This window comes from Sorex fumeus, unplaced genomic scaffold (genome assembly GCF_029834395.1).
Source record: "Sorex fumeus unplaced genomic scaffold, SorFum_2.1 ptg000018l, whole genome shotgun sequence".
Taxonomy (NCBI): Eukaryota; Metazoa; Chordata; class Mammalia; order Eulipotyphla; family Soricidae; genus Sorex; species Sorex fumeus.
Genome location: NW_026606075.1, coordinates 25,029,967 through 25,056,882, shown reverse-complemented (window position 1 = coordinate 25,056,882; position 26,916 = coordinate 25,029,967). Strand labels below are relative to the sequence as shown.

The 26,916-nt window shown below is 44.0% G+C and overlaps 1 protein-coding gene across 1 annotated transcript in view; it reads left to right on the top strand.

The window, feature by feature from the left end:
• Window positions 1–26,916, top strand: part of IQGAP2 (IQ motif containing GTPase activating protein 2) — a 302,579-nt gene that overhangs the window by 261,442 nt on the left and 14,221 nt on the right. The window contains exons 25-31 of the mRNA XM_056112425.1: window positions 1,446–1,586; window positions 1,954–2,038; window positions 2,528–2,760; window positions 6,082–6,214; window positions 14,509–14,611; window positions 15,655–15,796; window positions 25,106–25,193. Coding sequence (XP_055968400.1) covers window positions 1,446–1,586; window positions 1,954–2,038; window positions 2,528–2,760; window positions 6,082–6,214; window positions 14,509–14,611; window positions 15,655–15,796; window positions 25,106–25,193 — 925 coding nt within the window. The remainder of the gene's footprint in view (window positions 1–1,445; window positions 1,587–1,953; window positions 2,039–2,527; window positions 2,761–6,081; window positions 6,215–14,508; window positions 14,612–15,654; window positions 15,797–25,105; window positions 25,194–26,916) is intronic.

Genomic DNA, 26,916 nt, shown 5'->3' with positions numbered 1-26,916 from the left:
CCAAGAATTGCCGCCCTGTACTGTGTCTGTTCAGATCACATTCTTGGATTCTTTCTCTTCTGGCTATCACATGGTGTTTTCACATTTAATGCCAGTTGAACCCCAAAACCACACCATCCTTCATTCTCTGTCTTCATCATTCTTTATGTTTCTAAATTTAGGCCTAGAAACTGTAGCTTAACCTGAAAATACATATTTTTTGGGGGGAAACCAAGTGATTAGCTTTAATGTATAAGCATTAACAAGCCAAGTCAGCCTGGTTTAGTTGGGGCTGATAATCCCAAATTCATTTGACCTACTCTTCCTTTTCAGGGGCAAAAAATAAAAATCAAGATCTAGGGGTATAGCTCGGGCATAGAGCAGTTGGGGGCAAAAATACAAATCTTTTACTGCCCTCCTGGAACTCTGCCTTCTTTAAGCAGATCAACAGTTCCCCCCCAATTGTATCTGAGACTCCTACTGCACCCACCCCTCCCTCCCCCAACCTGAAATTTTCCTAGCACATCCACATCCAGCCCCAACTTTGGGAAACTCTAGGTCTAGGGGGTGGTTTATAAATCTTTAAACAGCCCCGGTCTTTTGTTTCCTGTAAAAGATGGCCTTGGGAAATAAAGATGTACTGTGGGAATCACACGGGACTATTTGTAATGATAAGATATAGAGGAAAGTCAAAATATTTTGCATTGGGAAACGTGTTTAAAACAATATTTGTATAACATAATAGAGCCATAAGTAACTATTTGGGATAGTGGCAAAATCTGTTTACCCGCATGGAGAAATAAATGCTCATGGTGTGGTTTTCCGTGGTAGTTAAGCATAACAACTCATTTTCTAAATTAAAAAACATCAGCATAGGACCTTCAAAAGCTAAGCAGAGATATACAAAAAATGGTTGTGTCTAGGGGCTGGCGTGAGAGTACAGCGGATAGGGTGTTTGCCTTGTACACAGTGAACCTGGGTTCAATCCCCAGCATCCCATATGGTTCCCCAAGCCCCACCAGGAGATACTTGAATGCAGAGCCAGGAGTAACCCCCGAGTGTCACCAAGTGTAACCCTCCAAACAAAACAAAACAAAACAAAACAAAACCAAAAAAAGTTTGTATCTAAGTTCTGTTTTCTTGGTCATTTATATGCATTTTTTTCCTGTGTTGAGCATATTTGCTTGTTCCCATTATCACTAGCAAAGACCCCCACCACTAACTAAAGACAGAAAGTTAGCTGGATCTGCCTCACCTCGCTCCACCTGTTCCCTTGCCAGCAGCACCCAGAGGGAGAGCCCATATTCCCCGCTGCTCTGGGCATGGAGGAAGGATGCCAGCTGGACAAGCGCAAACAGTCACTCAGGGTGTCCAGACAGTCCACTTATCCCAAGGCTTGACCATGCACTAGCTCCCGTGCTTGTGCCTGCACCGCCAGTTCCCTGAAAGCCCTTCTTGTGTTTCAGCAAACTGCCTTACGACGTCACCACAGAGCAAGCGCTGTCACACGAGGAGGTGAAAAATAAGCTGGAGGCCTCCATTGAGAACCTGAGAGCCGTCACCAGCAAAGTCCTGAACTCCATCATTTCTAACCTTGACCTGCTGCCGTAAGTTGTGTAGCAACATCCTCTGCTGAGAGCTGTGCAGTCCTGGGTAACATAACCCCCTCCAGTGAAGAAAGGCATGCCCCCGGTGGAGCACGCTCAGTGCAGGGAAGGTGTGCTGCCACTTGGCAATTTAAATTCCTCGTCATCATTGTGCTCTGGAGAGAAACAGAGCCAGCAGTAGTGAGGGACGGAACCCCCCACCCCCACCCCCACCCCAGTGCCAGGCCTGGGGCTCCGCTGTCATCTCATTTTATGTTTGATTTTTAGGAAGCCTGCTCCACTTTGGTTGGTTGGAATAGTTGCTGCTGTGTTCTCTTCCTCACTTAGCCCTTTTCCATGCTTTTCTTTTGCCATGTCTCACGCGTAGTTATGGATTGAGGTATATAGCCAAAGTCCTGAAGAATTCCATCCATGCGAAATTTCCCGATGCAACAGAAGATGAGCTATTGAAGGTAGACCTTCACTGGGAATCTCACCATAGCATTCCCTGGGGGCGGGGGAGGGATGGGACTGTGGCTCACTGCTACTTCTTGCAGTCTGTAGGATCCTGAGTTCAATCCCCAGCACTGCCTATCTCGCCAAAGAATTAATTACTAACATAGCAGTTCGTAAGAATTTTTTTCCTTAGGTATAACTGCTTACAATCTATAGGTTTTCTACTTCCAGTGATTATTAAGATTATTGATTGTCCTGAGTTCACTTGGATACCTCATATGCTGAGCTTCTATTTCAAAGGCACTGTGCATAATTTTTTACCCAAAAAAAATTGGTTTATTGTATTAGTAATGTGTGATTACATTCACTTCCCTTACTTAATTCCTTGTTAGGATTCCTAAGATGATCTCCTATCCTGAAAATGAATATAAAGTAAAAATGAATATCGACTTTAGCAGAATAATCCGAAACTTTTATTAAAAGTCTTTGCTTCCACATGACTGTAGATCGTGGGAAATCTCTTATACTACCGGTACATGAATCCAACCATCGTCGCACCGGACGGCTTTGATGTGATTGACATGACTGCCGGGGGTCAGATCAGTTCGGACCAGAGGAGAAACCTGGGCTCAGTGGCCAAGGTTCTGCAGCACGCTGCGTCCAACAAGTTGTTTGAAGGCGAGAATGAGCACCTCTCCTCCATGAACAGCTACTTAGCAGAGACCTATCGATTGTTCAGGTGAGACAGGGTCACGACTTTGGGGAGGATCCATAAATACCGAAATAAAGGTCTCTCCACTCTGCTGAGGTTGAGCATTCTCGTTTGGTAGGATTGGACAAGTTATTATTGGGATCTGAGTAGGGACAAAACATTTGTCATGAGTAGTACAGGAGATGAAGTGCCTGCCTTGTGTGCAAGCCAGCCACCTATATCCTCCACACCATGTTTGGCCCCTCAGGCACCATCGGGGTCACTCCTGAGCTTAGAGCCAGGATTAGCCCCCGAGGTTGGGGCCCCTGGTGTTGCTCCAAACCCCTCCTCCTCCCCAAACCTTTTCATATAAACTAATGGTGAGATGGTGAGAGTGTTGCCAGAACCTGAAAATAACCTACCAAATGATAATCAGTGAGAATGTGGTACATTGGGGGCCAGAGCAAGTAGAGCATTTGCCTTGCATGAGGCCGACCCAGGCTCAATTCCTGACATCCCTTATGTTCCCCAAGTACCGCCAGGAGTGATTCCTGAGTGCAGTGCCAGGAGTAAACCCTGAACATTGTCAAGTGTAGGCAAAAAAAAAAAAGAAGAAGAATGTGGAGAGCACAGGAAGCCTTTAAGTGCCTTCTGTGCTCGGAGCTGGAGCTATTGCAGAGGACCTACTTCCTTCCACCAAGGCCCCAAAGACCCCTCCCTTTCAAATCCACACTCCCTCCCCCACAACCCTACACCCCCTTATAATCTCAGTTCTGTGAACCAGTTCTCCAGTTCTATGCCTGTGGCCATTTGTTGCTCCTTTTCTGTGTATCTTTAAATCCTGCATATGAGAGATCATTCTGCATCTATCCCTTTTCTTCTGACTGATTTCAGCATGACACTCTCTATTTCCATCCATGTCGTGAGTGTGCGTTGGTGGTATTGTGGTGAGTATAGCTCCCTTCCGTCTACATCATGGTAAATTGCATGAGTTTGTCCTTTTCACAGCTGCATAGTGCTCCACTCTGTGTGTGTGTGTGTGTGTGTGTGTGTGTGTGTGTGTACGTACCACATCTGCTTGGTCCATCTGCAGTTGAGCATTTGAGTTGCTTCCATATCTAAAACACTCTACTAATTCCCCATCAATTTATTGCATGATGACACACCCCAGATATATATATACATATATATACATATATATGTGTGTGTGTTTATATTTTTATATATGTCTAATTTTGCTGCTGAACAAATGGATTATTTATAGGATTTAGAATTAAATCAAGATAGTTTTCTTCTTTGGTGAACTTTAAAAAAGAGCATGGGGTGGGGGGTGCTTTAAGAACTTGTGCAGTCAAGGGTGGGGGGAACTCCACTTAGGTTAATGAAACAATAGTAGGAAATTGAGTGTTTGGTTTTGGGAGGTTGGGAGAATTCAGCTTTTATCACCTGCTGCAGATTGCAAAGATGCTCAGTGGAGTTCCCAGACCTCCCTCCCTGTCAGACTGTCTGTGGCTTTGTTTCCTGTACTGTGGTTAATCATTCCTCGGGGATAGGAAAGTCAGCTCATGGGAATTGTCACTCAGCCCTAAGCTCAGTTGTTGTCACATGCATTTTATTTTCTTGTCTGCCCATCATAGAACGTCCATGTGGCCAATTTGGGAAGTGACAGTTTGCCATTCTTCAGTTTCCCTCTGGATTAATCATTTGTGTATTGCCAATAGTGGAACATGATTATTTGTCTCTCTTTAATGATCATGTGCAGTTAAAAGTCCTCCATCCTCATATCCCTGAGCATTTAGATGCAAACTCCTACTTTTGAGTATTTCTCCCTGACTGCAGATGTCGTGTCTGTTTCTTTGCAAACCCTCTTGTCAATAGGAGCTTCCCTCTACTTCCTTTTCCCTTGGGATATTTCTATCAGCCTTCATGGTTGCCACTCTTCATTTTAAAGGAAACAGAACTGAAAGTCTTTCATCAACTCTTAAATTATTTTTTCTCTTTTCATTTACATTTCTTCTTTGTGCTCCTTAGGACCCATAAAAAAGTAGACAGAAAAACAGGCACCAGAAGGCCAGTTGTCCTCTGGGCACCTCCTTCTCCCACTCTTAATGTGCTCTCCATGGCATCTGCCTAGCTTAGGGCTGGCAAGGTCGACCTCTTTTCCAGTGTGTATCCTGCGATAGCATGAGGGGACATTTGCCCAGGTGACTAAAGGCATAGGAAGTATCCATGTCTTAATCAAATTAACAAATTCCTCTACTATGCAAATGATAGTTGGCTCTCACACTGGGATCTTAGCACACCTGGCCTTTCCTAGCCTATCAGCTAGACAGGTAGAACTGGCTAGAATTGAAATCAGTGGACTTAGGGGACATGGGGTGAGGATGGGGCCCTTGGGACCACAACTGGCAATGTTCAGAGCCTATTCCCAGCTCTGTACTTGGAGTGGGGGCTGGTGAGGAACCGTATGGAACCAGGGATCGAATTAGGGTCAGCAGCATGCAAGGCAAGCACCTTAACCCCTGTACTGTCTCTCCAGACCTAAAATAGTTTTGAAAATCTTTAAGAATATATATTGTGAGGAACAGACGTGTGTGTGTGTGTGTGTGTGTGTGTGTGTGTGTGTGTGTGTGTGTCCAAGGAGCTATGCTTCCAACAGCCAGCTTCTGTTGCTCAGATCAACTAAGAGTAAAATAGGTTTAACTCGGGGTTCTTGTTTTTTGGGGGGGGCATTTGGAAGCCACATCAGTGATGTTGGGGTGGGAGGGCTTTAGCACTGTGCTTTGGAGTTCACTCCCAGTGTTGTGTGGGGGACCCTGTAGTGCCAAGGCTCCTATGTACAAAGCATGCACTCCAGCCCTTTAAGTCACATCCCTGGCCCCTAATTAGAATTTTTCATCAAATTTGGCCAAAGAGCTATGAATGGTTATTAGGAAATAGAAGACTTGATCTTGTGTTATTTAAAATTGCAACCTTTTGATGACTGCTTTTTAGGGCTATTTTTCTCTAAAAGAGTTGAATCAAGGATCATTAGCCTTGACATTTTTGTTTGAATGTCAGGGGGTCATTTTTCAAAGTAATCACATTTTTGGAATGACCTGCCAGTAATTTGATTACCTTGATTCAATGACTGGGCCTGGGGGCTTTATGGCTCTCTTCAGTGCTGTCGCGGTGCCAGGCCCAAAGCGCAGCCCCCCTGGGTCCAGCCCCCATCGTCCAGAGCTGGTCTGCGAGAGACCTAAGAGTTCCCCTGGGGAGGACGAAGCACTGGTCATGGCTCAGGGGCTCCCCACTGTTCCACCAAAGCTGCTCGAGTCATAAGTTAGACTCTGTCTTAGGCTTTCTTCTTTCCCCCCCTCCCTTTATTAGGAAATATTTCATAGACGCATGTGATGTCCCTGAACCAGAAGAAAAATTTAACATGGACAAATATACAGACGTGGTGACCGTCAGCAAACCCGTCATTTATATTTCAATCGAAGAAATCATCAACACACATTCAGTAAGTGGGGCTGGGGAGGGTCCTGGCAGGGTCTGCGGGAAGGGCGTGGTCTCTTCAGGGCATCTGCCGGTGTTTGTTCCTCAGAACCCTTCTTCTTCTTCTTCTTCTTTTTTAATTTTTATTAGTGAAACACCATGAGGTACAGTTGTAGATTTACAAATTTTTGTGCTTGGGTTTCGATTATACAATGGTCAAATACCCATCCCTCCACCAGTGCCCATTTTCCACCACCATGGATCCCAGTATCCCTCCCACCCCCATCCCCCCCATCCCACCCTGCCTCTGTGGCAGGGCATTCCCTTTTAGAACCCCTCCATCTTCTGGAGGCCTGCGATTATCTTTTCCCCAACCTTTTTCTGGGGGAAGTATTCAGGGCTTACTCCTGGATCTGTGCTCAGGAATCACTTCTGGGGGGTGTGGTCAGGGGACCGAATGGGGTGCTGGGGATCAAACCCGGGTGGACCACAGTCTAGAGTCAAGCAGACGCTTTCCTGTCTCTCCAGTCCAATTTATTCCTTCACTCATGCATTCCTAGAAGTCTTTTTGCTCAACAGAGGAAGTTTTGTTTTTACATGATCCCGTTTATGAAGCCATAAATGTGCAGGTTCCTTGATTTTGTTCCCCCTCCCAGGCCATACCTCCTATATCCTCATCTTCTTTGTCCCCCAACCCCTCACTTTCAAGAATATACTTGGGTTTTCTGGTAATTTTCTCCCTGTTCTGACGTCTTGATACAGAGAGGGAATAAACAGGATGTTCAGTGTTAGGAAAGAGACGTCCTCCTACCGCCACCCAACAGTGGCCACCCTCAGAGAAGGGTGCCGATTGTTCTGGGAGGCTGAGTTTCTAGGAAGAAGGCGGTTTCACAGTCTGGCCTGTCTGGGTGTCTCCATCTGGTTCCAATGCAGCCATTGTCCCCATCAGCCATTAACAAGTTTTTTTAGTTTGGTTTGGTTTGGTTTGGTTTGATTTTTGAGTCACACCCAGTGATGCTGAGGGCTGATGAGAGCTGACTCCTGACTCCGCACTTAGGAATTACTCCTAGTGGTGCTCTAAGGACCATATGGGATGCTGGGGATAGAACCCGGGTCTGCTACATGCAAGGAAAGTGCTCTCCCTATTGTACTGTCTCTTTGACCCCCAACCATTTTAGTTTTAATCACCCAATGGGAAGGGTTGTTTGCCTGGGCCCTGGGGGCCTCTGATCTAGACTGTACAAGCTTTTACAGTAAAAGGAGGAAGCCCAATCACTGGGAGGCTCTTCTATTCCTGTCATTTTTCTTTAGTTTATATTTTTGGGGTCTTTTTGGCCCAGCAGTGCTCAGGGGTTCCTCCTGTCTCATTGTTGGGAGGTCGCTTGGACAAGCATGCAATGCCAGTGATGAAACAAGACCAGCTGGAAGTTATTCTCTGAAAAAGGTAGGCTCTTTATAGAGAGATCCTACCTTTTTCAGAGAATAGACTTGTATAGTAAAGTTGCAGGCTATAAAATCAATACCCAAAAGTTCATGGCTTTCCTACACACAAATAGTGAGAGAGAAGAAAGTGACATGGAAAAAAAAATATCCCATTCACAATTGTACCCCAGAAAATCAAGTACCTAGGAATCAGCTTAACTAAGGAAGTAAAGGACCTGTACAAAGAAAACTACAAAACACTACTTCAGGAAATAAAAGAGGACACGAGGAAATGGAAAGATATCCCAGATATCCCTGGTTTGGAGGAAATGGAAAGATTACAAAAGCTCATGGATCGGGAGAATTAACATAGTCAAAATGGCAATTCTTCCCAAAGCATTGTACAAATTCAATGTGATCCCTAAAACGACATTCTTCAAAGAAATGGAGCAAACACTCCAGAAATTCATATGGAACAATAAGCCCCCACGAATAGCTAAAGCAATTCTTGGGAAAAAGAAAATGGGAGGAATCAACCTCCCTAACTTCAAACTATACTACAAAGCAATAATAATTAAAGCAGCATGGTACTGGAACAAAGGCAGAGTTGCAGACCAATGGAACAGGGTTGAATTATACTGACATCTCCCCTCAAACATATGATCATCTAATCTTTGATAAAGGAGCAAGAAATATGAAGTGGAGTAAGGAAAGCCTCTTTAACAAATTGTGCTGGCAAAACTGGACGGCAGCATGCAAAAAACTTGACTCAGATCTTTGCCTAAAACCATGTACAAAAGTAAGATCAAAATGGATTAAAGACCTGAACATTAGACCGGAATCCATAAGGTACATTGAAGAAAAAGTTGGCAAAACCCTGCATGACATTGAAGCTAGCTAATGGTATCTTCAAAGATGTCACGCCACTGGCCAAGCAAGTGAAAACAGAGATAGACAAATGGGACTATCTTAAACTAAGAAGCTTCTGCACCTCTAAAGAAACAATGTCTTTTCATTGTTATTCGCTGAATACACATCCGACAAGGGATTAATATCAAGAATATACAAAGTACTGATTGAATTCCACAAGAAAAAAACATCCAACCCCATCAAAAAATGGGGTGACAAAATGAGCAGAAACTTTATCAGAGAAGAAATCCGAATGGCTAAACGGCACATGAGAAAATGCTCCACATCATTAATGATCAGGGAGATGCAGATCAGAACCACAATGAGATATCATCTCACACCACAGAGATTGGCCCACATCCAAAAGAACAAAAGCAACTGGTGCTGGCGCGGATGTGGCGAGAAAGGGACCCTCCTTCACTGCTGGTGGGAATGCCGGCTAGTTCAGCCCTTTTGGAAAACAGTATGGACGATTCAAAAAATTAGAAAGGGCATTCCCTTTCGTTCTCTCTCTCTCTCTCTCTCTCTCTCTCTCTCTCCTTTTGGGTTCTGTGGTTTGCAAGAGAGGCATTGAGTGGCAATCATGTTTGGTCTATAGTGTACTTTCAGCATGCTTCTCCCATCCTGGGAGGATCCTCCCAACACCCTTTATTTGGTGTTCTCTTCTCTATCTGAGCTTCCTTTTCCCCTAGCACGTGTGGCTGGCCTCCAAGTCATGGAGCAAAATTCCTGGTACCAATCTCGGCTATTCTTGGGTGTTAGTCTCCCATTTTGTTACTTTATGTTCCCCAGATGAATGCAATCTTTCTGTGTCTATCCTGCTCTTTCTGACTCATTTCGCTTAACATGATACTTTCCATGTAGTACCTTGTATGTAAATTTACACTTGTATGTAAATTTCATGACTTCATCTTTTCTAACTGCTACATAGTACTCCATTGTGTAGATGTACCAAAGTTTCTTTAACCAGTCATCTGTTCTTGGGCACTCAGGTTTTTTCCAGATTCTGGCTATTGTAAAGAGTACTGCAATGAACAAACAAGTGCAGATGTCACTTCGACTATACTTTTTTGCCTCTGGGATATATTCCCAAGAGTGGTATTGCTGGGTCAAATGGGAGATCAAATTCTAAAAAAAAAAATTTAATTAAAAAAAAATTTTTTTAAATTTCAAAAAATTTTTTTAAAAATTAAAAAAAAAAGTCACATTTCAAGGTGTACCTTTAAACCTTGCCACTCCAAAAAAAAAAAATTCAAGACACAGAAATGGACCCCAGACCTCCCAATCAAAGAAGCCCTGATCAGGGACACTCCCAGTGTCAAGTATTAACAGTGTGAGGAAACATGATAAATCTACATTCTTCAGCAGTCCAGACACTGCCCGCCTCAAACCAGATACGGTAACAAGGGCCAAGTTGCTTAAAATTTTAGCCTTTATTATTGTACTCTAAGAAACAGGCTAAAGTCAGAATAATGATTGAGAGACATAGTGAGCTACTGGGCCAGAGGAACAACTCAAGGTATTGAGTGTATGTTTTGCATGCAGGAAGCCTAGGTTCAGTCCCCAACACCATATGGTTCCCCCAGGCATGATCAGGGGTGACCCCTGAACACAGACCTGGGAGCAGCCCCTGAGCAACACTGGGTGCAGCTCAAAAGAAACATAAAGAAAATTAAACACCAAGTTACTTTGATTTCCCCGTTAGAATTACAAGAGGAAATCCCCTCGACATATTCAGAGATCTTCATGTCTTGTGAGAGATTCTAAAAAGCAGAGTGACAGACCCTCTAAGGAGTATGCTTGATGACTAAGAGGCTATGTCTTTCCTTATAGACACCCTAACTCTCAAAACGTGTCTAGACATGTACATTTGCAAAAATAATTTTCTGTTGAGCAAGTGAACTGATCATTCTTGAACAGTGGCCCATTTGTCTGTTTTCATAGCACAGTATTCATCTCAAAAAAAATCCACGTGTTGGCTGCACATTTGCTGAGGAAGAAATAGCAAGAAATCTTTTAGAATGAGAGAAAGGGTACAGAGGCCTGGGTTGCATCTCCAGCAAAACACACACACACACACACACACACACACACACACACACACACAGAGAGAGGGAGAGAAAAAGAAACAGAGGGTGGAATAAGGGCTGGGCAGAGTGATAGTACAGAATCCAGGGCACTTGCCTTGCATGTGGTCAACCCTGGTTCAATCCCCAACTCTCCCAATGGGCCCCAAGCACCACTAGGAGTGATCCCTGAGCACAGAACTATGAGTAAGCCATAAGCATTTCTGGATATAGTCAAAGAGAGTAATTCTTGTCAATTTATAACCTTAAAGTTCCCCTTCCTATGATTTTCAAAGGTCAAACAATTGAGAAACACAATGACAGATGACAAAAGAACTTTACTGATAACAAATTGGCAGAGTGGAAGATGGTGGAATTTTGTTCTCAAAATCAGCATGTTATTTGCACGGTCACAGGGAAGGGGTTTTCATAGGAAAAGATAACAGGGAAACTCATTTCTAGGAAGGATGGGTTGCTAACTGGTGGGCATCAGAGTGATCAATAATTTCCATCCAGGTCTGGTCCCTGAGACACACTTCCATTGTATCTACAAATTAAGGATGCTTTTAAAAATGTTTTGGCCGTTAAGTCCTTTCAGACAAGACAAAGAAGACATTCTCAACATTTTCAACCATCCCTGCCCAGACAAGTTTTCTGGTTTCTAATATTAAAGCCAGCTCTTCATTTCTTTGGACTGGTTTCACATGGGAAGCAAAAAGAAATGGTATTGCATTCAATTAGGTTTATCCTTGAAAAAAATCATCTGTTCCTTTTGTTAACAAGAATTTAAAACAGTTGTATTCTGGAAGCAGTCTAGGGCCCATTTGAAATATTTTATTTCCTGTCTTAGGCTGGAAGCATCTGTAGTAATGAGGGAGTTCAGGGCTGCAGGGGAGACATCCCCGCAGCTGGCTCTGGTGAGGCTTCCACATGCAGACACTTACAAAGCAGCCGCTCTGCTTGCCAAGCCCCTGGCCATGTTCTTACCCCTTTTTATTCTCTACAAACATGTGGAACTTCAAAATAGGTTCTTTAAAGAGACATTTTGGGTCTCTTTTTCCTCGCTGGAAACGACCTCTAAGTCAGTCCTCTGTGTTCAAAGAACAAGATCAAAAATTTACCTCCCTTGCTTCTTTTGTACTCGTCTCCAACTTACCTTGTCTCCAACACAGTTTTAATGCCCTCCCCCACTTCACTACATCTTTATAGAAAGCCTTTTATGTAGAGGGAGACTTTCTTTGAATTGTATTTCCCTTGTTTTGTTGAGCTATACCCAACAGTACTCTTGTAGTGCTGGAGATCTAGCGTGGTCAGCCGCAGGCAAGGCAAGCGCCTTAAACCCCTATACTAGCTCTCTGGCCCCCAGAGGGTGGTATTTCTGTTTCAAAACAAAATTCTTCTGTGTTTGACCATAGGGGGGAAACTTGCCTGCCTTGCCACAGCAATAACTTTGCACGTGAATAAATAGAATAAAACATAGGAGTTGGATAAATTGTTTCCTGCATACTCTGCATCTCATGGCTGTTCTCCCTCTCTGTTCTGTTTTGTTGTTTTTGTTTGAAGCCACAGCGGGCATGGTTATTCCCACTGCATTACTTGGTGGTCACCCCTAGAGGTGCCGGGGGACTGTGCTCTGCCTGGTCCTCCTGCCTACACACTAGTCCCTCACTTTCACCCTGGCCCTCTTCTCCCCTTTTTAAAACCCACTTTCCTAGTGTCAAAGGATGCTAAGGGAAATCCAGCATTAAACATATAAAATTGTCTTCACTAAAGATTAAAAGTGAATCAGAAGGGGACTGGAGGCATAGTAAGCCAAGGGCATTTGCTTCGCTCACGGATGACCTGGGTTTGATCTCCAGCATTCCATATGGTCTCTTGAGCCCACCAGGAGTGATCCCTGAGTGCAGGGCCAGGAGTAAGCCCTGAGCACCACTAGAAAACCCCCAACCCTCTACCACCAGCAGCAAAATTAAAGTGAATGGGAAAGGCAGAATAAAGTTAGCATGATACTAGCATCAGGAAATACTTACTGGTCAGTGGGATAGAACTGAACGTCTAGAAGTAAACCTTCAAATTTATGGTCAGTTCACTTCCAAGAAGGGACTAAATCAGTTTAGTGGAGAGAAGAACAGGCTTTCCCACAAATGGTGCTGAAATTATTGGAAATCCACATACCAAGAATGAAGTTGAATCCTTCCAACTTATCAAAAATAAGCTTAAAGTGGATCAGAAACCTAATCATAAGAGTTAAACTGTAAAAATCTTAGAAGGAAACAAAGGAGTGAAATTGTTGTGACTTGGTTTGGGCAAATGTTATTGTTGTTTTAATCAAGAATGCAAAAGAAATCAAATTGGACCTCATCAAAATTAAAATATTTATGCATAAGTTCTACTATTGAAAGAGAATGTGTGTGTGTGTGTGTGTGTGTGTGTGTGTGTGTGTGTGTGTTTGGGCCACACCCAGCAGTGCTCTGGTCTTACTTCTGACTGCACTCAGGGATCACTCTTGACAGGCTTGGGGGACCATGTGGGATGCCAGGGATCAAATCTAGGTCAGCTGCCTGCAAAACAAGAGACCCACTATAATATCCCTCCTGACCTCCAGAACATATTTTTTAAAAATCTACAACTCAATGATAAAAAAGATAACTAATCCAGTTTTTAAGTGGAAAATTGTTCACGAAAGGAGTGACAGAGTAGAAGGAAGACTGAGGTGGCATACTAGACATAGTAGAAAGGAAGTCTGAGAATGGGAGAAGAGCTTTGTAAGTCATCTGCAGAGAAGTTAATTTGAAGAATATGTTAGAATTCCTGCAACTTGGGAACAAAAATCAGCCTAAATGAATTAAGGGCTCTTGACCAGACATTTCTCCAAAGAAGATCTAAAGGTTTCCCACAAGCATGAGAAAAGATGTTCAATGTCATTAATGATTAAGTAAGTCTAAATCAAAACCACAATGAGATGTATAGCTTTACAGCCACTGTCAAAAGGAGAAATAACTGCTGAAAGGATGTGAGGGGAAAAAAAAAACCTCAGAACCTTAAGCTGCTATGAAAACAGGATGGTGATTCCTCAGAAATTACAGTTAGTAATTAGTGATCCAGCAATTCTATTTCTGGAAAAATGCACAAAAGAATTAAAAGAGGAATTGAAGAGACAGTTATATACTTGTGTTCATTATTATTTAACCTAGCCAAAAGCTAGTAATTTCTAAAAGGACCATAGTAGCCATCCATGTGTACGTACCCTGGAATATTATTCTACTTTGAAAGGATACAGCTTGAGAACTTTGTGCTAAGTTAATAAGCCAGTCACACACACACACACACACACAAACACACACACACACACGCACGCACGCACACACACACACACAGAAGACCAGATACTCTGTGGTTCCACTGAACGTGAAGTACCTAGAATAGTTGAATTTAAAGAGACTGAAGTAGAGTACTGGTGAGTAGAAGGGAGAATGGGGAGTTGCTCTTTAATGAAGTAGAGGATCTGCATTGCAAGTTCTGGAAATCAGACAGTGATATGAAGGAATTTAACACTGATAAATTGTACACTTAAAAAGGGTTGACATACCCCAAAAAGGTTTTAAAAGATATAGTACAACAGGGAGGGCACTTACCTTGCATCTACCCAGTTCCCGGTACCTCATATGGTCCCCTGAGTGATTCCTGAGTACAGAGCTAGGAATAAACTCTGATCACTGCCAGGTATGGAACCAAAACAAACAAAAAGAGGGTGTTGATGGTAAACACATCACACAAACTTTATCTGTGGTGTCTAACTTTGAAAGTCAGATTATCAGAAAAAAAAAATATATATATATATACATTCTCATGAAAAACTGCAAGGGAGCTCTGTATATGGTTACAGTTGAGAATTTACTCTTCCCTTCTACTCTCTCTGAAGCTCCTGCTGGAACACCAGGATGCCATCGCACCTGAAAAGAATGACCCCCTGAATGAGCTGCTGGGGTCTCTGGGTGACGTCCCGAACGTGGAGTCATTTTTTGGTGAGAGCTGGTTCCTTCGACTTATCCTCTGCTTTGCATTTAGTAGTTGGTGGGTTTGTTTTCTTTTTTAATTAAATACTAAAGTTCTTTTTTATTTGGGAGTTGGGGAAAGGTCCACACCCAATGGTGTTCACGGATTACTCCAGTCTCTGTACTCAGGGATCACTCCTGATGGGCTCAGGGTCCATATGTGGTGCCAGGAATTAAATCCAGTCAGCCATGTGCATGGCAAGCACCCTACCCACTGCACTACTGCTCTGGTCCCTGAAGTTGTTTCTTAAATTATATTGACTTGTCCCTGCCAGTCTTAAGGGTTCTATAATTCATAGTATCCTGGGATATAAAACATTTTCATACTCTTAAATGCTAGCTTCCAGATACATCAGAAAGGATTTTTTTCAACCTTTATCATAAAGGGACAAGTCATCATTAGAGAACCGATTTCGGGGCTAAGAGCTAGCACAGGGTGCCTGTCTTGCATAGGGGCAACCCTGGTTAAATCCCTGTACCAGGTTTGGTATCCTGATCACTCCTGAGCATAGAGTCAGGACTAGCCAAAAAATAAATGTATTAATCATGCCTTGCTGTGATCTCTGAGGATTTCTCATACTACCTTTTCTCTGTCTTTTCATAATTTTGGATATTTATATCCCATGCTATTTAAAATCCATTATATGCTAGACTGGAGCAATAGTACAGTGGGTAGGGTGCTTGCCTTAAACGTGGTTGACCTGAGTTCAATTCCTGGCAAACACCACCAGGAGTGATTCCTGAGTGCAGAGCCAGGAGTAACCCCTGAGCGTTACTGGTTGTGACAAAACAGATAAATAATAAAATCAATGATATGAAAAGCCTCTTAAGCACTTAAGACTGTGTGTGTGTGTGTGTGTGTGTGTGTGTGTGTGTGTGTGTGTGTGTGTGTAAGACTACAGTATCCTTGCCAACCAGAAGGCTTCTTTACTGCAGACCTTTATCTTTCATTGCTGGCTGCCTACTCCTTACTACCTACTTTCACTAGAGAATAATGATGTTTTTCTCTACAGGGGAAGGAGCCATTGACCCCAATGACCCTAACAAAGCAAATACACTCAATCAACTCTTAAAGACAGAGATTTCTCTTTTCTTGACAAGCAAGTACGATTTGGGGGATAATGAAGCAGTGGATAGCCAAAACCTTTTGAAACAGTAAGTCTGGGGCACCCAGGGAACACGTCTCCAATTATTCATCTTAAACCAAGGTTAACCCCAAATTATTTCTTCCCAAAGACCTGAATATTGAAAGACACCCTGTCCATCCATCAAAATACGAGCAGAGGGTAAAAAGACTAATAATTTAAGAGGAAACTAGATATTATAACAGTGCATAAAATCTATCTAAGTTCATGTCCTTGGGGTCATTTGAAGCCTTTTCTTCAAAAAATGGGTTTTCTGAACCTGTAGGAGCCCTCTAGTCACTGAAGAGCTGTCTGTGTCCAAGGTGTCCAGAGACAGTGAGGAAACCCCTTGCACCACTGAGTTTGTGGGATAAATAGTTCATATTAAAGGCATGCCCATATAACACCAGTGGGATGTTGTGACTTATTAGCCTCTTTCCTGTTAAACTTGGATGCATTTACCAGCTTAGATTTCTTTATACCCTGCTCTCTGCCCCAAAAGAGATTTATTTTGGTGGTGGTGGTTTGTTGTTGTTTTCTAACTGAATAACAGTAAGATACACAGTTACAAAGGTGCTTATGACACAGTGTTCTAACAGCAGTCCTTTCATCCATGTACGTTTCTCACTACCAATGTCCCCAGTTTCCACCCCCAGTCCCTCCTTCCTTTCTTCCTGTCCCACTCTCTCTCTCCCTCTCCCTTCCCCTCTTCCTCCTCTTTTCCCTGTCCATCCCTACCTCCCTGGCCCCACCCCTGGCTTTTGGCCATTATGGTGTGCAGTACAGGTACTGAGAGATTATCATGTTGTCCATTTACCACCTTTCAGCACTTAGATCTTGTCCAGAGTGATCATTTCCAACTAACATTATCAGAGTGGTTTCTTCTCTGTCCTAACTGCTCTCCTCCCCAACCCCATGTCCTTGTGGCAAGTTTCCAACCACAGACCATTCCTGCTGGCCCTCATTTCTACTGTCCTTGGGTGTTAATCTCTTACTCTGTTTTTTTTTTCAATATCCCACAAATCAGTACAATCTTTCTATGTCTGTCACTCAGCATGATACTCTCCATGTCTGTCCATTAATAAACAAATTTCATGACTTGATTTTTTTTCCTGAGGGCTGTGTACCAGGTTTTGATGTACCAAATTCTTTAGCCAGTCATCTGTTCTCAGGCACTAGGGTTGGTTTCAGATTCTGGCTATTGTGAATAGTGCTTCAATGAACAGAGGAGTGCAGATGGAGTTCCTGCATTGTGCATTTTGGGTATATTCCTCTATGGTATATTCCCAGGAGTGATTACTGGGTTATATGGAAACTCAATTTCTAGTTTTTTGAAGAATGCCATATTATTTTTCCAAAAGGCTGAACTAGTTGGCATTCCCACCAGCCATAAATGAGAGTCCTTTTCTCCCCTCATCTGTGCACTGGTTGATCTTGTTTTTGTAATTTGTTTTTTGACATGTGCCAGTCTCTGTGGCATGAGATGATATCTCATAGTTATTTTCTTTGTCTCTCCCTGATGATTAGTGATATAAAGCATTCTTTTATGTGCCTTTTAGCCATTTGTATTTCTTGTCTGAGGAAGTTTATGTTCATCTCTTCTGCCCAATCCCCAAAGATTTTTAATGAGGTAGTACCCCATCCCCCACCACCTTTTGATAAATATTGTCATTTTCCATTATGGCTATTGATGTGTGAACTATTCCACAATAGACTTTGACACACAAACTAAGAAGCACATGGGCCATGATATGTCCCCAAAACCCAAATGTCACCCACCAAAAATTAATGTTCATCAAACAATGCAGTTCCTCACAGCTCAGAAGAGGAGAATGTGTCAGAGTCCCTGGGACCAGTTGAACTTGGGCCAGCATGGATAGTGGAAGTGGAAAATGGCAGCAGGAGGGACACATGCCTTAAACACACATTATTTCCAGTCTCCGTGTCCTGAGGTCTGAATAGTCTCCACTGTGGCAACAGTTTTCTCTTTCATTCACCACTGCCACACTGCACACAGCCCTCATTTTCTTGCCAGATACTCAGTTACCTGTGAAAATGCAAAAAAGGTGGGGAGAGGGGCTGGGAGATAGTATCGTGTTTAGAGCTCATGTCTAGAGTGGTCCTGGCTGGAGTTCAATCCCCAGAACCTCCTAGTCTCCAGGACGTCCCTGTGTGTGGCTCTGGAAGCCCCAAGCGCTGCCGAGAAAGCTCATCCCCACCACTGCGGGACCTGAGCAATACCGCAGTTTCAGGGAATTACACTCAACCTCCAGCCCGGTTGGCCAGGAGCTACTGGTAGGGTCCGGGACCTCCTGAGCACCACTTGGGCTTGCTCCTCTCTTCCAGAAAGAGGGAGGGAGGGCAAGGAGAAAAATACAAATAACTTAGTGTTATATGTTTCCTTTTGTTTAAAAAAAAATAAAGTCTGTTAGACCACTTAGTGTAGGAGATATTTAAATACCTTGAGTCCATTGCATAGGGATGGATGCTGGGGAGTGAGTAATGGACAGGCCAGGAATAGTCTCTGGTCCAGAGAGCGGCAGTTGGCCGCACCACCCCCCTGTGGCTAGAGGCCAGGCCGTGGGTCTCACTCTAACACCAGAGCTAAAAGCAGGTCCCCTGGACCCCCGTTTCTCAGCCTTTTCTGTGGCTCCTCGTTCCCTCCCTGTGAATCCCCTGGCCTCCCCCATCCTATCTGTTGGCCCCCAAGTCTTCTGCCATGACCCCCATTGATATCGTTTTTCCCTGTGGTCCCTGGAATATCCTGGAGGCCTGATGGAGACCATCTTGAGAAATGCTGCTCTGGACTCTGATTCCCCGGTGTGAGTGAGCAGGGAGGTGACTTTAGATAGGGCAGCAGGAAGCAGGGAGAAACAGAATCTGCTCTCTGTTTCCCCAAGCACCTGTCCATAGCAAGACCCAGAGATACCCATCCTCACACTTTGGCCGCCCGCAGTCAATTAGGCCAGTTGCCTGTGACCCCGTCAGCTTTGTCCTTCAAAATAATGGGATGAAATTCTCTCACAAGTGGTTTTGCCTGTGATTTCGAGACCATTTCCTCAGTGCCAGGGTCTGCCTTGAATGAATGAAATCACTTTGCATCATGTGAAGTATCAAAACGGTCTGAATATTTGTACAGAAGTCATTTGTACTGACTTCTGAATCTGACACCCCAGGACTCCGTGAACTTTTGGAATTCACATTGTCAAAGCAAAAGCAAAACCATCTGAGGCAGGATGTTGAGCCACCGCATGTGTACGCCATGGAAACCTGGTAGAGTGTATGACCCCTGCCTCAGCCTGCTCAGGGCTCTCTGCCCGCTGAGTGTGCTGGAAATATGCAGCCTACTCCTTTAACCGATACGTAGACCCAGACAGTATGTGTATGTGTCTGTTAAGATGCTCATCACACAACTCACCAGTTTAACCTTTTACAGTCTGTAATTCCTCTCGCCTCCCTTTTTGTTGCTGTGGTGTTGATCTGGGACATGAATTGAGCTCCCGTGCTCCTCCAGGGCTGCATGTTTATCCGTGTTTATAAATGTGTTTGTCATGAGTGGTGCTCGTGAACTTTTGGAATTCACGTTGTCAAAGCAAAACCATCCAAGGCAGGAGGATGTTGAGTCACCACGTATCTGAGTCCTGGAACCCAGTAGAGTGTAACCCTTGCCTCAGCCTTTGTGGTGCTCTCTTCCCGCTGCGTGTGCATTTAGGTTGTGGCACTCGTCATGCAGTTGGTTGTGGTGTGCTGGAGATGACACTTTTTCCTGGTGATGGCTGGGATCCCAAGTGGCAGTGCCACTAACTCAGTGCATATGGGATGGTGCTGAGAATCAAACTCAGGGTCTCGTATCTGCAAGGCAGAGGCTCTACCACTGAACTCCTCCCCTCACCCCCCATTTTAACCTTTTAAAGTATGTCCTTCAGTGGCATTTTATACATTCAGATTTTTGTACAACCATAATTAACATCAAGTTGCAGAACATCTTCAAAGTAAACTGCCTTCCCCAACATCACTCCCCAATCCCTGTCAGCCACTGATGTGCTTCCTGCCTCTGTGATCTTGCCTCTTTGGATCTTTACTATAGACAGACCCATACAGTACATGGGCTGTTTTGTGTGGCATCTCTTACCAAGTGTGATATTTTTTATTGAGTTGGAACATTTTTTGCTTTTATGGAAATACTGCATTCCCCCTAGATGTTTGGGACAGAGGTGAGCACTGACTGGGACGTTTGCTCTCCCAGGGCCTCTGCTCATGGTCACCAGGCTTTACTGCCCATCAGGGACAGGATCCTGGCTCTTTAGCTCTTTTGGAACCTGAGAGCAGGCAGCGACAATGATAGCAAGATGTAACTATGCTCCCATGCACAAGCCATCTGAGAGGCAGAAGGGCACATATTTGGGTAGGGAGGAATATCTCATTTCTAGTTCTAGTTCCCGTCAGTACATCTGGTCCGTTGCCATTTGCCAGGGCTGCCCTGCCTGGTGATACTTAAACAGCACATCAGGGTCTGGGGAGGGTGTCTCAGTAGGCTGGAGCTCCTGCTCGTGTACAGGGGCCCCGGGTTTAATTCTCAGCACTGCCGGATTTCCTGAGCCACCAGGAGGAGTGACCCCATGCACTGAGCCCAAAGCGGCCCCCCAAGCACTGTCAGGCGTGACCCCCAAACCAACAACAAACAAAACGTTAAAAAAATAGGTGTTTCACTAATAAACTTTGGTACATCTACACAATGGAGTACTATGTAGCTGTTAGAAAAGATGAAGTCATGAAATTTACATACAAGTGGTACAACATGGAAAGTATCATGCTAAGCGAAATGAGTCAGAAAGACAGGGATAGACATAGAAAGATTGCATTCATCTGGGGGATATAAAGTAACAAAATAGGAAATTAATACCCAAGAACAGCTGAGATCAGCACCAGGAGGATTACTCCATAGCTTAGTGGCCAGTCGGGCATTCTAGAGGAAAGGGCAGCTCAGATAGAGAAGGAAATACCAAATAAAGGGTGTTTGGAGGATCCTCCCAGGAGGGGAGATGCATATCGAAAGTAGACTATGGACTTAACATGTTTGCCACTCAATGCCTCTTTTGCAGACCACAACACCCAAAAGGAGAGAGAGAACACAGGGGATTGCCCTGCCACAGAGACAGGGGGGATGGAGGAATGGGGGTGGGGGGGATATTATCCATGGTGGTGGAAAATGGGCACTGGTGGAGGGATGGGTATCTGATCATTGTATAATCGAAACCCAAGCACAAAAAATTGTAAATCTACAACTGTACCTCATGGTGTTTCACTAATAAAAAAATTTTTTTTAAAAACATAGGATAGAACATAGGCAAGTCACCAAACCCTGGGTTTACTCCCCATAAATGGGGTGTAACTGGGCGGTGGGGGGAGGGAGAGCTATGGAGAGAAGGAAGAGTAAATGAAGTCAGGTAAATTACAAAAATGGATGCTGTCATAAATCTCCCTTATCACTTATGATTCAGCTTAAAATATGTGACCTCGTGGCCTTTATTAAGCTTGTTTTCCTCTGGAAGTATGTGTGTTTAAGTAGAATTTAATATTTGTGGTCTTTAATCAGATTTAGCTGCCTGAGCGCTTACGTTGTCCTCTCTGGAGAATTTTTTCCCTCTCACATGGTTTAGTTTAAGCATCCGTCATCCCCGCTGGAGGAATGCTAACTAGCTCTGGGGTCCAGCCGTGCACAAGCACTCAGTGGCCAAGGTGAGAGTTGGGGCCAAGAGCTAAAAATGTGTGATCATGTTCTTAGAGTTTTAAACAGCGGGGAGGATCCCATAGCATTCACCATCGGGGATTATACACAACCGGAAGGACCCCGTGCTTTCACAGTCTCGGATTCCTTTTCAACCTTGGCCACACTGTCAGCTGGAGGTGGCAGCTCAGCAGTGTTATGTTACTGGGGCTGGTGTGGTACCCCCAGCCATGCAGGTGGAGTGGACAAACCCAAGGTCCACAGTAGCCATCAGGCTTCGTGTCATTTCCCATGGTGAGGTTTAGACACAGTGTTGATGCTGTGTTTTTATTGTTGTTGTGATTTTTGTTTTGTTTGTTTATTTTTGGAGAGGGTGCAGAGTATCACACGCTGTAGTGGTGCTCGCACAGACTTGGCCTCAGTATGTTGGACGAGGTGTGTTCTTTTGTGATGCTAGCGCTGCTGGGACTACACTTAGGTCACAGGACAACACAGGGATCAAACGAATGTCCTTGCACTTCCAAGGCTGGTTCTTTTGCCACTGAGACATTCCCTTGCCCTCTTTTGCTCCCTCTCACATCCCTTAATTCTTTCTCAAAATTCAGTGCCTATGCAGGAAGCGCAGGGTCCTTGCTTTGGTCAGCCTGTCTTATCTGCTGCCTGAGCAATCCCAGACCAACGCTCTCACTCAGTGACTGAGACAGGTAGAATTGTCTCTAGGGTATGGTGTTGGCATGGGAGGTGGGGGAGTCATAGCTGAGGTCATTGGCAAGCTCAAGTGTGAGTGGACTATAGACTCTTTAAATGCAATCATGAAGAGGCTTTGGGGAAACTGGGGGTCTCACTTGGAAAAGAGAAATTATCACAAGGAGGAAAGGGACCCTTTCACTTTGGCTCCTCTGTCAGCAAGGGAATGTGACTGGTTTTCTGAAACTCTAGAAAGGGGAGTGTAATTCTACCATCAGGCCTCTCAGATCTGTTACCTCCTTGTGGTGGGCTTGTGCCCCCAGTGCTGAAGTCTAAATATCAGTAGGAAACAGTCCCCACAGAGTGAGTGTCCCATTGACTGATGAATGTTCCAGAATGTGCATCTCATGGAAATGAATGGGAGCCCTGCACAGGATATTAATGTTTCTAGAAGTCCCTTTTTCAAAACAAGATGTGACTCAGTGGTGAAGCATATATATATAGGCCTTGCATGTATGAGGCCCTGCCGTTCCCTCCCACTCACACTGCAGTACCAGCAAAGAAACGGGTGAACTTCCTTCTGATGGCCTGGTTCATGTATGCCAGGATAGCCAAAATGCTGCTTAGGCAACAGGGACTCACCATGCACAATTATTCCTACACCATCAATAGTCTGTTGTATGTTCCACACTTGTCATACAACCCAGTATGGACTTGGAGTGTGCCAGGGACTACTTGCCCCCCTGTGGCCAGTGACAACCTCTGGACAGCTTAGTGACCATGACCAGGATGGTTTCTTTTTAGAAGCGCTGTCCCAGTGAAGGGCTCCTCAATTCATTCATTCATTCATTCCAAACTGCAGGAGCTCCCCTTTGACCTGAGACCTGTTCACCTGTAGGCTTATTGGGGGGAAGAGGGGAGGTCCCTGAGAGGAAACAGTGTTCTTACATGTATGATGTCTGGAGGAGGTCTTTGGCACTGGATTCCATGAGCCTGCAGAAAGGTCGAAGGTTCAGAGGCCAAGAGACTGTGTGGGTAGACCGTCTTCAGCAGCCATGGAACAAAGTCAACATTCTTTGTCCTGGAGGGGCAGGCTTTAATGACCTGGTCACTTGGACTCAAGGAAGCCTCTCTAACCAAGACCAGCTGGGAGTTTCCTGGAAGCCTATAGCATACATTGTTCCTAGAATATTATCGCGAATAAAATTACAAGTCACTGTGTTTACGCTTCTTAAATCATCCAGAGCTCTCCTTGGCTGCACATTCCTATTGCATGTGTTTATAGCCATGAAGGCCAGAACCCTCACCCCGCCCAGCTCCCATGAAGGTGAAGAGAATGATGAGGTGCGTGCCGCTCAGACGCAGAGTGTGGGCTGTTCCCAGACAGCTGTGAGGGGACCCAAGGCCAGCGGAAATGGTGGCAGACAGACGTGCAGTAAATAGGAAATGAGAAAAATAGTGTTTACAGATGGTCTTCTGGGCTTTATCTTCTTTGTCAAAAATAGCCCATGGAAACCAACTTTGCGGGAGTTCTCTGACATCTGTGAACAATTGGCCCTAGGCGTCAACATGGGAATGATGTTTTTCTTTCATGTCTCAAGTTTCACATGGTGTGAATATTTCCTGCCATTACTTTTGGAAGAAATGCATCTGGCTGTGCTAATGTGTTATGCTTTGGAAAGAACTGAGGGTAAATGCTCGCCATAAAGGTGCAATAAAAGTGAAAACTTAAGATGTCAGGGACTTGTTCCCTTTCAAAGCAAAAAATCTAGGCATACTATTTAAATTTGTGTCCAAGTGAGCAGATGTTGGAGCTGGAGAGATGTTTCAGTGGGTAGGGCACTTGCCTTGTATGCAGTTGACCCAGGTTGGATTCCCATCTTCCCATATGGTTCCCCAGACACAGGGAGAAGTGATCCCTGTAGTGATCACAGAGCCCGGAGTAAACCCTCAGCCCAGCTAAGCATGCGCCCCCCCCACACACACACCCCGCCCCCCCCCACCAAGAAAAAAGAAGAAAATAAGCAGTTGTTGCCCATTTGCTGTTCTGCCAAAATCTTTTCATGATTACACATCTGGGTCTTTAATATGGAAGGGGAGTGGCCAGTTTCCATCTAGAACACATTGAGAAAATCCATAAAAGTTTGAACATTTGCAGCATTTTCCAGTTTCTTCTTATCTCTATCATCTGAAGGAAGACAGGGACCCCAGAACTCTCTTAGTTCCCCTTTCAGATCTGAAGTTTGTTAGCGCCTCTCCCCACAGCTGCCTTTGGCAGTCAGCCTTCAACCCTCCATAGCCCTTGGGACCTTCAAGTAGCTTTCTCAGAGCGCAAGGGTGAGACTTGCTCTAGCTCCAAAAAGCTTCTGTTGGATGTGACATGCTCAGAAGTGTGTCTTTAATGTCAGGAAAGGAAGATATGAAGGTGCCAGAGAGCTAGTACAAAGGTTAAGTCTCTTGCCTCGCTTACAGCTGCTGCTACAACATATTGATTCAAATTCCAGTGCCAAATATGGTTTTCCAGACACTTCCAGGTATGACCCCTACTCAACACAGAGCCAGAGGTGGCCCCTGAGCACCACTGGGTGTGTCCCTCCCCCATCCCTGCAACACTTGTCCTCAGCCACCACAAAGAAGCAGAAGGATTTAGATAAGAAATCTTAGGACTCCTGTATCTATGGAAACTCCTACTGTATCTAACAGGAGCTCCTCCTGTATCAAATACGTATAGCCAGTCTTCCATCATTAAACACTCAAAGCTTTCAGTACCCTTAGAGCAATGGTGAATTTCTGCAAGACTTTGATGTTAGGGGATCATCTTGGAAAAGCTCTCTGTCTGTATGTGTATGCACATCTCCCTCAAGAGAAGTAGGGTTTTAAGCCTCAGCCCCGTGGTCTGAAAATCTCTCTTCTTTATTTTGTAAGGACCAAAATGTTGATCATTGACGTGATCCGGAACCAGTCAGGGACCACACTGACGGATATTTTAGAGACACCAGCAACTGAACAACAGGTAACTCACTGGATCTTGATGAATAGTCAGTATAAAAGATTTGAGCTTAATTTCTCAGTGGTTCTTAAAGTCATATGTTGGCAGTTAGAGAAGCAAAATGGGAAATAAGGAAATTTTATCTTTCATTCTGGTGAACTGAGATCAACCCGTCAGTATAACCCATCTGGAGTATCACTGGAAATGAGGTAAAGCAAGCAGCGCCACATGTGATCTGGAGAGTGATCTGGACTTTGCAGTTCTCAGACTGTTCATCATAAACTTTATCTCCCAGTGAATGTATGCATAGTCAAGATAGAGATAATCCTGGTCAACAGGATATAGAAAAATGCCTTTCCTAGTTTATGTATTTTCAAACTGGAAGAAACAAAGTGTCTTACATATTCAAACTGTTTTTCAAATTCTTCAGAAGCAAATATTTTAAGTCCATTGGGATCAGAATACCTTTGTTCTGGTTTAATCGAGGTGTTTTAAATATATTCTTGTTGAGTTTCTTCCAAATTTAGTTTTAATATGACTATGCTTTAGGACCAAAAATTGCCACTCCTGGGTATAAAGAGGTTAAGGTTAATATCTTGCATGTGGCCAACCCTTGTTGAGTCCCCAGAATCACATGGCCCCTGAGCACTGCAGGGGGTAGCCCTGGGGCCAAGAACTGCTGGGTGACTTGATAATGAGCAACTCCTCAACTCCTCATCCCTGGCTTCTCTCATTGAACAGCTGCCCTTCTTGTCCCAGAATCTTAGGGAGTGACAACCAGACGCCCTAAGAACCACTTCTAACCCTCTCCAAAGGAAAAAAAAAAGCAGAACAAATATTGCCACTCCTTAAAGAAAAGTTACTAAAAGTAAATAATTCTTCTTAATGGAACTATTCATTATTTTCCTGAATCTTCCCCCCTTATTCCTGGCCGTGCTCAGGGGGACCATACATAGTGCCAGGGATCAAAGTCAGATCGGACATGTAAAGGGCAAGGACTCTGCCCAATGTATTATTTGCCCAGTCTCCTGGATCTTTCTCAGTTGGCTGCTAGGAAATCATTTTGTCATGTTTAGTAAAGAATACAAAATAAAAATGGATGATGTTTGTTAGTACATGGGTATTTTAAATAAGATAGGTGAAATATTCTTAATTTAGCATTAGAAACTTTCAATCTTTATTAAATATTCTATCCCCCCCTCAATGTAATGTGATCACTTAAAACACAAACTTGTAAGAACATCTATAGCTCTGTATCTCCGAGTTGAATGATAGCAGGCACCTGGAAATAGTCCTTTGCCTCAGTTTCCTGAGCTGCAAAATGGGAAGAACAACAATAGTCCCAACTCTGATGTAGAACTAAATGAGTTCAGGTATGGTCAGTGGTAGGATAGTTGATATCTATTGACTCAACCACTGCTGTACTTCCTGCCCATCCTATTAAACTGTCCATTTTGTGTCTAATACCACAAGTATCCTGGCACTTCTTCTCTGGGTCACACAATTGTCTTAAATAGTAAAAAGGGGTAGATCACTAGTCTCTTTATTATTGGTTTGTTATTTTGGTTTTTCTTTTTCCAGATCAAGCTATCCAAATACTATTTATTCATGCATCTTCTCATCACATATATGCGAATATATTATTTGTTAGAATATTCTTCCCTTTGCTTCAAATCCTACAGGTTTTTATAGTTTGAGAATGACTCCCTTGTCAACACAAACTTCTCTGACTGCTTTCATGGTTTTT